This window comes from Balaenoptera physalus (assembly GCF_965194825.1).
Source record: "Balaenoptera physalus genome assembly, chromosome: 20".
NCBI classification, from domain to species: domain Eukaryota; kingdom Metazoa; phylum Chordata; class Mammalia; order Artiodactyla; family Balaenopteridae; genus Balaenoptera; species Balaenoptera physalus.
The window spans coordinates 20,951,662-20,966,523 of NC_138901.1; the positions used below are offsets into that span (position 1 = coordinate 20,951,662).

The window sequence follows — 14,862 nt, forward strand, 5'->3', positions numbered from 1 at the left end:
GCCTGCGCGTCTGGAGCCTGTGCTCCGCAACAGGAGAGGCCGCGATAGTGAGAGGCCCGCGCACCGCGATGAAGAGTGGCCCCCACTTGCCGCAACTAGAGAAAGCCCTCGCACAGAAAACGAAGACCCAACACAGCCATAAATAAATAAATAAATTAATTAATTAATTAAAAAAAAATGTGCTGGATACTTGCATTCTCAGTCAACAAACATGCACGTCTCAAACCACACTGGCAAAGAAGATCCCTTTTGTTTATAAACAGAAGCCAAAGGGACAGCTTATAGCCCTTCTCCTGTGATGTACATGGTAACGCTAGTAGAAGGACAACAAAGGACAACTTATAGTTAAAATTAAAACTTTCTCAGGACTTCCGTGGTGGCACAGTGGTTAAGAGTCCGCCTGCCAATGCAGGGGACACGGGTTCCAGCCCTGGTCCGGGAAGATCCCACGTGCCGCGGAGCAACTAAGCCCATACGCCACAACTACTGAGTCTGAGCTCTAGAACCCACGAGCCACAACTTCTGAGCCTGCATGCCACAACGACTGAAGCCCGCGCGCCTAGAGCCCATGCTCCGCAACAAGAGAAGCCACCGCAATGAGAAGCCTGCACACCGCAACAGAGTAGCTCTCACTTGCCACAACTAGAGAAAGCCCGTGCGCAGCAATTAAGACCCAACACAGCCAAAAATAATAAAATAATTTAAAAAATAAAGTTAAAAAAAATTTTTTTTAATTAAGACTTTCTCTGTTTTAATATAATTTCCATCAGGAATATATAAGTTGGAAAAACACCTATCATCACCTTCATAAACTTCAAAAAAATTCCAAATATACATTTAAAAATTTCTATTAAAAAAACACAAGAGTCCATTTTGGAACACAAATAAAGAACTATAAGCCTTAAAGAAATCAAATGTCTCACTGCAAAGTTGCAGTTGCCTGCTCTCCTTCGCAGTGCAGTGGGTAGCAATGCAGCCTCTGGAATCAGCTCGGCCTGGGTCTGGATCCAGCCCTGCCATTAGCAGCAATGTGGCCTTGGACAAATTACTTAACTTCTCTGTGGCCACTTCTTCATCTTTCAACTGAGGATAATACCCACCCTTCTGAGGATCATGAGTTAAAACATGGCAGGAGCTTATAACAGTGTCTGCTTGGCACACTGTAAGTGAATGATGTTAGGTATTATTTTTATTCTCTTTCTACTTTTAGGTTTGGGGCATAATTTGAAGTACTTTTAAATTAATTTTCTGATCACTTTTTGAAAGATGGCATAATAATTATTATATAAATAATTAGTACACCTTCCCAGATGAGCTTACAGTAAGTAGAGCTATAGCCCAGGGTGGTAAATAGTTTTTTATACAAATCATGGATGTGACTGTTACTGGTAGCTTTGGCTTGATTTCCCATATGCAAAAAAAATCCCCCGCTAGGAAAAAACAAGCAGTGTTAGAGAAAACTTGAGTTTGTCCTGTTATCATTGCAGGGTAAAGCCAAAGTCACTTTTACTAGCCTGATGGGCATTGAAAATATTAGTCACCAAGTTAATCCCAACAAATAACAATAATTGATTGGCTCATTGATGTATTTCCCCTTGTCTTCCCCAATCTTTCTCTAACTAGTCAGAAAGGGAAGTTTTCATATCTTCTGAGAATCTCATTACTGCTCTCAAACCATACTCTATATCTTAGTATAATTAAAAAAATGAGTCAGCATAAGCACCTCAAAAAACTAGCAGTGAATAGAATATGGAGATATTTCTCTTCATAACAGAAATCTGGAAACGAATTTTTTAAAGAGTTAATCAGAGTGCCAAAGGCAATGGAGGAACAAATGGAGAATGACTGTTAGATTTTGCAAGGTAGCTTCCAAAAGATAAATGTTCTTTATCAATCAATATATGGATTTTTCATCTTAATAGTACTACAATACATGAGAAATGGAGATAATTATTATAAATAAACTCAATGAAAAAAAATCCAGTATATGACAAATTATGACTTCTCCTTTCTTGACTATGGGGTGGGGGGCGGAATGGGAGGTCAAGATACGCTACATATTAACCTCATTTGCAAACTGCATTACTATGCAACATGCTAACGCAGTATTGCCTTTAGTGATGTGATCCAAAAGAAAATTTAGGAGAGAGAAACTGCCCCTACACTGCAAACATGTTTGAATGCCAATTTAATTAGGAGTCTATTTAGTCCTTACACTTCTTAGAATAAAGTTAGCTGAAGGCTAGGAAAAGGCTACTTGCTTCAATCACTGAAAAAATACTATACGTACTCCTTTCAAGGATATTCTTCTCCGCAATGCTCCAAATAACTCATACTCCAACATTTGTATTAAAAGGGACCTACCACGTAAAAATTATCCAGGAGGGTCAAGGAAGAGTTTTATGGCTGAGGGTGATTCCTCCAAAGTTCTACTACCACCATACCCTAAATTTCTCCTTGTGCTTATTTAACTCCTCCATGATATTCTGTGTGCCTTTTAGGTGAGGTCAGAAAAACGGCTACAGTCACTGCTAAATAGATGGGGTTCTATATCTTATAAACCTATGGCAATCCCTCTTGAAAGCACTGACATTCAAAGCTACATGTAACACGTTTTCACTCTATCTTAGTGCTATGCATTTTCTAGGTACCTGGGAGGAAAACAGAAAGCAGCAGCCCCATTTTTCTGTTAATTGCACCTTTGTTGGGATAGTTGTTAAGATTCCTTCCAAGGCAGCTAAACCTTGAAGGGAGCTGGGAAGATTTGGGATGTCCCGCCTTTCCAATTGGGTACTGAGTAGAGCTGTCATGAAGCAGAACAATGGGTCAAAGACAAACCACATGGCATCTGATGCTCGTCTTTATATGTTTAAGATGAAAATGTGACACCACGAGAAGGTTAACATGTGGACCTAATTTTGAAAATACAAACAGGAAGCACCCCCACCCCAATATTACCATTTTAAAAAAAAAGGAAACCAAACTTCAAAGATACCTTCCAAGGAAGTCACGGGTGTGACCAAACTAACAAAAGTAATAAAACGTCATCTAAAACCCTGAAACCACCAAAAGTGAGGGTCTCGTTCAACTAAAAGTTGAACACGTGTAAATTACTCCTCTCTTTGATTAGTAAAAATAGAATAGACTTAGATATGTAAAGTCCTCTCCAAACTGGCTTAGGTTTTTTAATAGTAAAGGATCATCACTAATAAGAAAACACTCAATGTAAACAGGCTACTTAAAATAAAGACATGACAATTAACAGAACGCAATTAAAAAATTTAATCACTGTGATGCTCACAATTTAAGTGTACAAGAAACTGTCTGATCAATGGAAACTAGATTTTTAAATTTGACTTTCTTATTCCTAGAAATAAGCATAAAACTGTTGTGTTTCCAACACTGCAGGGGAAAAAAATACTTCTGATTTTAGAACGGTTCTATTAACAAAGCTCAGATTTAAAGAAAAATCTTTTCCTTTAAACACCACACAAAACTGGGGACAGTGATACTTTCGAACAAACTTTTAAACATTATTTTTATTAAGAAGTGCCAGAGTCAACGTATTTTGATAGTTTATCATGCAGTAAAAGGATATTCTTCTGAAGAGCTCAGTAACCTAGAAATGTCATAACTTTTTAAAAGAATAAGTTTCAAATGCTCAAAACACATTAATAAAAAACAGGAGGTTTTCTGCTTCCTTTTGTAGGAATAATGTGGTAATCTACACTGTAACAGAAGGGAGGAAATATGTGTCACTGGTAGTCCAGAAATCTGTGAATACTTCATGAGATACATACATGTTTGTAGGGCACTAGAAGAGTTAAGCTTCCTCTGATTCTGCCTTCAACCTGCAATCTAATCTTGAGCATATTATTTACCTATTTATAACACCTTGCTTTTATGACTACCTGTATTACCTACACAAAAATAAGCCAAATGAACCACCACAAGCACATTTATAAACATATACTTAACACAAACCACAAATGATTTCAATATAATTTGAAATAATTTTAACATAACAATATAACTTGAAACAAATGGACATAAGTACCCAAAGAGCAACAAATGATGCTTTTTACTAGTCCTGATGTGGTTTTTGCATATATAAATAAAATTTTTAAAAAATCAATTGAGAGCAAGAAAATGAAGATGAAACGAGAAGTTGGGGCACAATAGGAAGTGCTGACCAAAATATACATGTTGTAACACTCCAAACAAGGATAACACTTTTTCCCCCTTCCATCATATATATCATGAAGTACCCATTTAAGAAACATAGACACCTTAAATTTCTTAACACAATCCATACTAATAGCCTGTGGGCAAAAATGTGAATCCTGACTAGTGAGAAGGGGGGGATAATTTATTTAGTTGGGTATACAGCAAAGATTTTGTGCAGTTTAGCTCCAAGTTATGCAATAACCAAACTGCTTGTGATAGAAATCAACTCTTGTGTTTTTTTCTGATGTTTTGCTTTTTTAAAAAAGATCTCTCCATTCCTTCCCTGTGTCTCAACCAGATGCTTGAAATTTTCATCTTCCAACGGCTACAGAAAACAAGTAATCTACTAGATAACACTTACCTGACCAAAGGTGTGGTGCTGTTTTGGTTAGACCAACAGACATCGCAAACTGTCACATAATAAATTTTCTTAAAATCGGCAGCCCCCTTTTCCCATTTACACTATCAATTCTAACTGTGATCTTCCAAGAGATGGAAATTGGTACCAAAACAAACAAAAAAACCCCAAAGCCTTGAAATAAAGTCAATCAATAGAATTCCACCATTTGATACTATCAGAACTGATCTAATGTTCCTAGTGTTATGAAATTAGAAAAAGATGACTGGCACACTAAATAAAATACATCCTCTTCTAAGAACTATAGTCAATGAATATGAACAATGTAACCAACATAATATAAACAAATAAACAATAACAGAAAAATGTTGAGGAAAGAGGCAAAGTTCTATTATTTGAACGATAACAAAATTGAGATAATATACTCAACAGCTGAAAGCTTATTATGGCCCAGGCGGCTATCCAAGCCCTTTGGAAACCTAAGATACAAGCGGATGATAAACACCATTTGAAGACTGAAAAAAAGACCTAAGCTCAGTTTAATAATTTGGTGACACACTAGCCCTTTCAAGGGGCATTCCCCGAGGACATTCCAGAGACAATTTATGGAACTGTGTTTAGGCAAATATCTACTGCTTCTCTGTGCTTCGGGAAGAGCACTAATCTGAGAGTCTTCAGACCGACATTTCAGTTTCTAAATAGCTGAGTGAACGGAGCAGGCCAATCGCTCCGCCTATCTGGCCTCAGTTTCCTCATTTGTACAATAAAAGAATGTAGCATTACCGCCGCGGTCCTTTCCAGCTCTAACATTCTACGACCCACTCTGAGCACTATTTATTTGATACGACGGTATCACATACAATGACAGGATCAGAGGGGTCAAGAAGAAAAAGATCTGGCATGGCTCTTTGGGAAAGAGAGGATCGCTATCTCTTTTTGCCCTTAAAGTTCTTGTGGTTCTCATTAAGCCCCTCTTCCTAAAAGCTGGCGCTTGTTTTTCTTCTTCGCCTTTTCCATCACTGCTGGCTACAAGTGTCTGCAAACGCCTCTTGCTCCACACAAGTTCTTTCCTCTTTGATCTGCCTGACCATCTTGCCAGATTCCTTTAGCCTCAGACCAGCTTTGGTGACACAACGACTCCCCTTCCGACGCTGCGTATCTACCCCCAACACCAGGAGCACTTTTTAACTCTTTATCCCTGGCTAGAAAAAAAGAACGCACTGCGTCCACAGCCACACGCACAAGTCGGGGCCTGGCGGGTCCTGATGAGGGATTCTGCACCCCCGCGCCTGATCGAAACGTTCGTATTTGTTGTCTGGATTCCTTATAAGGCGCTGTTCCTTGAAGCTTGGCTAAAACCCCCCACCCCACCGGGCACCACCGGTCTCATCCCACCCCCAGGAGTCGCAGATACCTCCTTTGAAAAAGGGAGAAAAGCGAGGAGCCGGCGGGCGCTATTCCGAACTGCAACACGAAGGTGTGAGGGGGCCGACGGCAGCCCACCCCGACACACGCGCACGCACGGTCTCTGCCCTCTACCCCTTCCGGCCCGCCGCAGCCTCAGCACGACGCCCCTCGCCCGCCCCCAGCCTTCGCCCCCCGTGGCCCCCCTCACCCAGCGGCGCGGTCCCCGTGCCCGTCCTCCCGGCCCAGGGAGCGATGGCGGCGGCGCAGCGCGGCCCTGCCGGGCGTCTGGGCGGCCGGGGCGCGGGGCCCCGCCCGGGCCGGCTCCCCGGCCTCCCTCCGCGGGCCCCGAGCTCCGGGCTGGCCCCGCAGCTCCTACCTCGCTTGGCCCCTCAGGCGCCAGCGGCTGCCTCCCGTCCGCTCTCTGGCTCGCCCGCCCGCGCGCTCGCTCCCTCCCTCGGCCGGGCCGCCGCGCTTAGTCGCCTGCGCTCGGTCCAGCCCAGGGTGACGGCTCCGGCCGCCGACTCTCCTCTCGCCCGGGCCCACGGGGGCGCGCGCGCCGCTCGCGCGAGGAGGCCCGGCCGCGCGCGTCGTCCGCAGCCTCGAGCGCGCCCCGCGCCAGCGCGCGCCGCTTCCTGGTTCCGCCCGGCGCGCGCTCGCGAGCCCCGTGGTCCCTCGGCCCCCACCCCGCGGCCGCCCTGGAGAGGCCCGGAACCCCCACAGCGCGCTCTGGGGGGCCGGCGTCGCGCGCAGCCCCTCTTCGCGCAGCGGGGGCGGATTGGCCGCTTGGCTCCCAGGCCGGGTCCGCGGGCCGCGAGCACATGCTGCTTTGTTTGGGTGGGGTCTGCTGGCCCGACTCTTGTGGTCTTGTTGATTGGCACACCCCTCTGTGGCCCGCCCACCTCCCTTCGCCCGGGCTGAGGTCCGCGTTTCGGGTCCAGTCCCTCCCAGGCTGAGGTCAGAAGTCCATCGCTGCCCCATCAATAATTGTCCCGGGTTTGCTCCCTGGAGGGCGTTTCAGCCTGGGCTCCTGCCGCTTACCACACGGAAGAGCAAGAGGAAAGCCTGAAGGGACGCAGCAGGAGTTTACAACTGGCCCTTGCCGAGTAGATCCATCCACTGTTCCAGAGTGAATCTATGGGGGACAGGGGGGTCTGAGACCATTTCCCTCTCGGGGGAATCTTAATAGCTCCCACCAGTGGAGCTACGGGAGGGACTATCTCCTCTATCCGGAGAAAGAAGAATAAGCAGGACCAGCTCTGAAGGATCCAGAAGAAAGGGAGTCTCTGAGAGCCTTTTCCATGTAATGGGGAGGGGGTGCAGTGTCTGAGAAGGCAGCCTGAGTCACCCACTCTCCTCTCGCTACATCTCTGGAGCTGGCCAATGGTTTCCCTGGCAACCCTCCAAGGGCCAGCACCAAAGCAAGACATGTCAGATCTCCAGAAACCCAGTTGCAGGGGCAAAAGAAGAAGGACCCCACAGATGCACACAGAGCGTCCCTTCCCTACAATCTGAAAATCTTCCTGTCCAGAGATGACCAAGATCTGCAAGTCCTCATGTTCTCCCATAATCCTCCTTTAGCAGCTCTTCCCAGCAGCCTTCCCTTCACCTCCAAAATAACACCAGCCACAAAGATCTTTGTGTCTGCAGCTGATCACAAACTCTTTCTCCCCCACCCAGGCTACTGCTTTTATCCCACATTCTGAGCCAACACCTGGCACAGTGCTTTGCACAGAGTAGGTACCGGGAGCTTGGAGGCCAGAGCAGGAGGACAGGCTGGGGCAGGAAGCTGGACGGAAGCACCAGCCCTGAGCTCTCTGGCAACCCCTCTGACAGTTACTGCCCAGGAGGTTTCAACACGTAGGCACACCACATTTCTCTTTCTTGTAAACTTTCATACCTGCACACATGCCGTTCCTTCTGCCTGGAATGTCCTCCTGCCACTCAGCGTCTGCCCTTCGGTGACGCTTGCTCCAGGCAGTACGAACCTCGCCCTCCCTGTTTCCAACCACACGTTTATGCCCCTATTATGGCACCTCTCGTGCTGAAGGACAATTTCTTGTTTACATGTCTCTCTACCCCCAGTGGCACACAATATCCCATTCACCTTTAAATGCTCCCACCCAGTGCCCAGCCCAGAGCAGACACTCAATAAATATTTGAAGAACAAACCCTACACTCTAGGAATAGAAATGGAAACCAGGAGGACTGCATAGTAATTAAAAGCACAGAATCTAGAACCATACTCACGGTCAGCTCCTTGAGCCATGCAACCTGGAGCAAGCTTTTTGCCTTGATTTCCTCATTGTAATATAGTGACATTAATAGGACCTACCTCAGAGCATTGTTGTGAGAATTAAGTGAGTTAGTACATGTAAAGTGCTTCGAATGCTGTAAAGCACTATAGGGCTGTTAATTATTATTATTGTTTTTAGTAACAGCTAAGATTTACACCCCTCTTCCTAAGACTGGTCAGGTCTAGGACTCAATCCAGTTGCCTTGGCTGCTGGTCATCAGTGGCAGCAGGGTGTGAGTCTGAATGCTGGGAGGGCGGGGCAGGTACGTCTCATAGCACATCTGTGACTGACCACCAGGCACCCAGCTAGATCTGGCTGGCTGCGTACATAGACACCAAGGACAGAATGTTCTGGTGACTATCTCCACAGAACAGGAATGTTGTCAACCTGGGAGTGGAAGGCCCATCCAACACCTACCTCTCCCTACTTCCAGTTCACATGAGGTGAGACCCTACCTGGGTCTCCTGGCTCTCCCAGGGCCTCAGGGACATAGTCCCCTAAGTTGAGGGGACACCAGACTGAGACGTGACACAGAAGGAGTCCTAGAAAGAAAGAAACTGAATGGGAAGGTAGGATCCAGAAAGACCCTACAGAGAGCCCACATGGGAAGCTGCCAGAGACATCGTTGCGAATGCAGAGATGTCCACTGGTCAGAGAGTTGGGGTCATCTCTTAGCCCACCCTGGCCTGACGCATGAGAGAGAGAGGCTTGAGGGAGAGCCTGGAAGTCTGGTGGGCAGCCGTGTCCAGGCATCCCTTCTACTCTGCACCAGGGGCTGACCCCAGCCTCCTCTCCTTGCTCGCATGCAACGGCACGTGGCTTCCGCAGAGAAGCCCCCATGCTTCCCATCCTCCCTCAGCCCTGCCCAGCCACAGGCAGATCATGAGGCTATTTTCTGGAAAGGTAGTTGAAATCACAACCATGATCCCCTCTAGCCAGAGACCCACACTCATGTGGCTTCTCTCTCCAGAACTCTCTGTATCTCGGGAATCAGATTGGTCCCGACCACACAGCAGCCACAAAAGGACACCTGCGGGAACTTTCCTTCTTCCATAGCGGGGTGCTTCCTCCCTATTAAGTCAATACAGGCCCCTGGAGCCTCGGGCACTCAGCAGACAGGAAGCAGAGACATCTCCAAGGCCCCGGAATGGAGGTTTGTCATAGCCAGTGGTTCATGGGGGCTCTGTCAGTACCAGGGCTTACTTCTGCCGGCGCACAGGCAGAGAAAAGAGTCGAGTTTTACAGTGGTATCTGGTTCCAAATCCCAGCTCTGCCAATTTAGCTGCTGTGTGACCTGAGTCAAAGTACTACACCTCTCTGAGGGCCTCAGTTTCCCTCATGTGTAACTCACAGAAGGTATAAGTTATGTTTGTAAACGTATAGACTCTTTCTGGGAGTACACACAAGCCTGTAGTAACTGTAGTTACCCTTGTGGAAGGGACCTGAGGAACAGGAAAGGAGAGAGACTAACTATTCACCGTATATCCTTTTAAATCTTCTGAGTTTTGTCTCATGTCCTATGCTACCTATTAAAACATTGGGAACATGAACATTTTTTCAAAGTAAAAAGTAGAGAGATAGTGTTTGTGAAAGCATCATGCCTGGCTTGTGCAAGGCACTTGATAAATGAGTATTCTCTTTCTTTTCCGCAGCCAGCTTGCTGGGCTAGGAGGGAGCTGGCAGGGGGTGCGGTGGTTGGTATGTGGGATGTGGGTGATGGATGTGAAGGTCCTTGCAGACCTGGAGATTCTTTCGCACTCCCTGTCTTGCTCCTGTGTGCCTCACCTGTCTGGGCTCCCTTCCAGCCAGAGTTAAAGGGAGGGCTCTCTGGAAAGCCCAAGGCACCCCCCCCCAATCCCCGCCTCCTGGGACGGGGTCATCATGCCCTTTCCATCCAGAGTCCTGGGGCAATGCTGTAGCATCCAGAGAGGGTGGGGCTGACAAATACGAGGGAGCAGACTGTCACTCCAGCCAGTAATTTCCTGGCTTCCCAGGTGGGTTAAGAACTCAAAAGTCAGCCCAGCACCAGGCAAAGATGAGGCTACTGCTGCCATGGGTGGGAAAGCAGGTCAGTAGGACCAGAGCCGGCAGAGGCCAGGGCAGCAGAGGAGAGAGCCTTCTGGGTGCTGTGAGTCAGGATGTGTGAAAGGGAAACAGGGGTCTGCACTAGAGAAAGGGAACCCCTGAGCTGTCAGAGCTTGGGGAAGCCCTGTGCTGTTTTAGGGACCTTCATCAATCCAGCAGTATTTATGAAGCCACTATGACAAACCAAGCAGTAAGACACAGCCCTTTAGGCAACTAGTTAGAGCCATAAGAAGAGGCCAAGCAATACAGGATTGAGGAGCTCCAGGAGGGCAGAGGAGAAAATACCTAGCTCTACTGGCTAAGGTCCCTGAGCAACTACTTACTATGTGCTCGGCTCTGTGAGTGAATCTTCACAGCAATCCGAGGAGGTGAGTCTTGCTGTCCTTCTTTTACAAAACAGGCCACTCAGCTCAGAGAGGCAGACTCATGTGCCTGGCGTCACACAGCAGAGCCAGGTCTGCCTTTCAAAGAAGTAAAGTAGTTTCAGGTCACACAGCTGCTAAGTTGGCAAAGCTGGGATTCGGAACGAGATCTAACTCAGCTCTTTTTGCTGCCCACACTCTGGCAGAATCAAGCCCTGGCACCGACAGAGCCCCCTCTGATCCACTGGCTGTGACAAACCTCCATTCTGAGGCCCTTCCTATCCGTTGAGTGTCTGATGTCCAAAGCCTCTGTGTTTTCCCCTCTGCCACACTGACCCTATGAAAGATGAGGAAGATGTTACCAGATGGCTAAGGGAGGAATGGCCTTCCAGGTAGAGGCAATGGAGGCAGCAAAGGCTTGGAGTTGAGAGAGGTCAGTGCACTGGGGGAACCGCATGGCTGAAGCACAGAGTGAAGGGAAGGCTGGTGTTTGGGGTCCATCACAGCAGCAAATGAAGACCAGGCCAGTAGCCAATAAGGAGGGGATGGGGCATTGGACCAGTCTTCATTTTGACTTCATATCCCCCACTGGCTTCGGGGGCTGGGGAGCTGATTTTGGAGGCTGGGAGCAGGCAGGGAAGATGTGGGTGGGTTTGTGCCTGCAATAAACTGGAACAATGGGAAACTGGGCTGGAGAGCAAGGAACCTCCTCAGGTCATAACAAAGAAAAGTGGCAGAGTGATGGGGGATGGAGGGGAAGGAGATGCACAACCTCTCTCTCACATAACACCCAGAGGGCTTGAGGTCCATACTGGGCAGGCTAAGACACAAAAGATTTCTTGTTGGGCTGGAAGGAGGAGAACGTAGCTCAGCGGGAAGAGGGGCCTGGTAGTTATTGGGGATGAGGATGGGAGCCAGACCTGATCCAGGGCTGCTCAGGACACCCAACAGGCCTATCACCTGCCCAGCTCAGTGCTCGTGGCCCGTCCCTCCTCTCTCCCGGGCCTACCCCTGCCGCCAGGAAGATGGACTCCTCTCTGCCTTCCTTACTAGGGAACGTGTGCTCAGCCCAGACATTTCACCCCCTCCTCTCCCTGTCCTGCAAGCTTCTCTCCCAAGGCAGGTGGACAGGGCAGCTGGGCAAAGGAAGGCCGGCTTTCCCCCTCCCACTCACCGGGTCAGTCCAGCACCCCTCCCTTCACTCTATTCCCAGAAACAGAGGACAGTCGCTATGCCTCAGGCTGAAAGGCCTCGTGTTCCCTTGGTGACTTCACTGTAAGTTGACTTCCCTGAAGAGTGGTAGAGGACAGGGGACGGGGCAGGAAGGGGGGACAGGCTGCCCCGGGACCCGCATTCCCGCCGAATTTCTCACGGCACGTGTACACCCTCCCTAGGTGCCACTCTGTCTTCAGGGACAGGAACGGGCAGCATTTCCATAGGGAGGTACCAGGGTGAGGAGATTCCGGGACAGGCAGGGACACAGGTCTCGGAGGTGCGGTATGTGCTGAGCCTAGGTCTGTGGTCCCCCCTTCCAGGAGTCTTAAGTGTGGGGGCTGGAGAGAGGTGGATGGTCCCCACAGAGGCAGGGCAGGGGTGAAACAGTATGCTTAAGAGCCCACGGGCTTCAGCTTTGGCCGTTCCTGCTCTGCTGGGGCACGGAGATACTTCCTGGAACACCTCTAGCTTTCTTGGGAAGGTTCTTCACCCCCCCATCTCCCCTCTGGCTCCCACACAACAGGAACTCTCCTTGAAGAAGGGACTTGGAGCAGAGGAGACAAAGGCATCTCTGTACCATCTCCCCTCGCCCCCAGGGACGGTTAGGTCAAGGTGACCTCAATCTGTTCTCCCCAAGGTAGGGACATCAGCAGGGCCTCCTTCACGGCTAACCTGGTCTCCAAGGGCCAGAAACAGGACTTGGGATCATTGTTCCCTTCCTGTATAACTCAAACCCACCTCTGTGTAACACACAGGTCACACTGCCTCATTCAACAGAGCAGGGGCAGGGACCAGCGTAGCGATGGAGGCGCCACGCTTGGTGCCACAAAACAACCGTGCGCTAGAGTGAAGACTACGGTGTGCGCTCAGGGTAGGGAAAATTACAAAAGGTTGTACGGAGATCCTGCCCACAGAGCCGGGCAACTTGGATCCTGGTGCCAGCTGTGCATTTACTGGCCAGACTGCTGTGGACAGGACTCTTTCCTGGACTAATCAAAGGGGAAAATTCTGGTTCTGCCTACCTTCAAGGTTGTTGCAAAGATCAATTGAGTTGAAGAGTTCAACCACGTTTGTACGTGAATACGCCATGATTCGGTTCAAGATATGTGCACAGAGTGTGAACTACAGACTAGGCTAGGGATTATTATGATTCCTATTAAAATGCAGCCAGTCTGCTTTTGGGGAATGTCTTCCTGTGAGAATTTTTTTTAATCCTTCTTCATTCCCCATGTAATGCTGTGACTTGGAATTGGGGATGAGGGGCAGTTAGGGGTGGCAGCCTGGGACCCCAGCCCAGTCTAGACGCGAGGAGGTTTCTGATCTTCCTGAAGCCCCCATTCTCTACGCCTCAGTTTTCTCCTCTATAGTCTGGGCCTGTAAAACCACCAGGGTGCTTTGCTTTGTGGTGGGAAATAGCAGAGACCAAACCAGGGGACTGAAAGCAAAAAGAAACCCCAAATTTGACAGTTCCGGGTAGTTGCGTTATCCGGAGCCCTAACCACAGTCACCTCTGCCCCCAGCCTAACTCTGACACCCTTCCCTCCTCCACTCTCTTGGTTGGCCTTTGCCCATCCTGGGAAAGCTCCAAAGCTCCTCCCCTCCCACTGCATCTCAAAAGGAGAACAGAGGCACAATGAAATGGAGAGCAACCCAGGCAGCATCAAACAGAGACCCAGACAGAGACTTAGAGAGAAAGAATCAAAAGGAGAATCAAAAAGCAAGAGGAAGAAACATGCAACAAAGGACACCCGAATTCAGGGCCTCACAGAGAGGCCAAACGGGGAGAGATCCAGAGGTGCAGGGAAACAGCTGTCGCCATTGGACACAAGGGGAAGAGGGGGGCATGTGAGAGCTCTGAAGGCACCGGGGCACACCCTTTTAGGCCAATCCCTCCAGTTTTGTTCACGGGCACCCCAATGCTAGCTTTTTTTTAGGACCCAGGAGGACCCACCCCCCTAGCCAAGCCCAGTCCCATCCAGCCAGATGTTTGGTGCGTGGGGCTGCCAGATGGAGCAGCAGGCCCCAGCAGGCCCTGGGGAGGAGGCTGGAGAGGCGACTGCCTGGAAGGGGGCAGGCAGGGCCCCCACTCTGAAGCTGGCATCCCCATCCCACCCTTTCCAGATGCCCAGATGCGGTTGCATGGCAAGGGTGGTCCTCTGCCTTCCAGACGTGGCTCAGAGGACTTGGAAACTCAAGGAATCTGCTCCCACTGACTGACTTAGCCACCTGCTCACAGTGAGAGGCTGGAGGGCACAGGTGCCACATCGGGCCCACCCACTGTGTCCTTGTGACACTGACCGGGTCACTTTCCCTCTCCAGCCTCTGTTTCCCCATTTGTAAAATCATCTTTACGGTTTTTTTCCAGCTCTGACACTTGGCTGTCACTCCAGGTGAGCCCCTAGCTGTGTGTCAGACCCTCCCCTGCCAGATCCATTGCACAGAGTAGAGGAAGGAAAGAGGGAGAGGCATTGTGCTTCCTCCTCCCTAGAGCAAGTTTTCCCCAATCCCTTGAACCCCTTTACAGTGTTCAATTCCTTTCCTTGTGATCCTGCCAACTGAGACTGTGACCACACATGGAAGTGTGTCGGGGGTGGGGAGGGGAGACAGTCCAGCTTCTGCAGCTTTAAACTTCGGGTTTTCTCTGAACTAAAAGAATGAAAGTGGGGAAGTAGTGAGTGGTAAGAAGATGGGGGGGGCACATGGAGGGGGGGAAGGAATGGAGAGAAAAGGGCAGATCCAAGAAGGAATTAGGGCGGGCGGGAGGGAGAGGAGAATGACTGCCCCCAGTACGTGAGGTCTCGGCCCAGCCGGCCGTGAGTGGGCTGCCAGACTGGCCCCTCCCTTGGTGCTGCCAATACCAGCTGCCAGGCACGGGGGCGGCCCCAGAGGAGAGGGAAGCTGGGTAAAGGGAATG

The 14,862-nt window shown here is 49.3% G+C and overlaps 1 protein-coding gene across 3 annotated transcripts in view; it reads right to left on the minus strand.

Annotated features, from left to right (window-relative positions):
- Positions 1-14,862, minus strand: part of STAT5B (signal transducer and activator of transcription 5B) — a 69,686-nt gene that overhangs the window by 53,704 nt on the left and 1,120 nt on the right. Inside the window, exon 1 of one of the 3 annotated variants that reach the window (XM_082440580.1) lies at positions 6,369-6,985. The exons of 1 other annotated variant lie outside the window; for it this stretch is intronic. In XM_082440580.1, coding sequence (XP_082296706.1) covers positions 6,369-6,970 — 602 coding nt within the window. In that variant the 5' untranslated portion in view covers positions 6,971-6,985. Of the gene's footprint in view, positions 1-6,368; positions 6,986-14,862 lie in introns of those variants that run through there. One more of the 3 variants, XM_082440581.1, reaches the window with a different exon arrangement.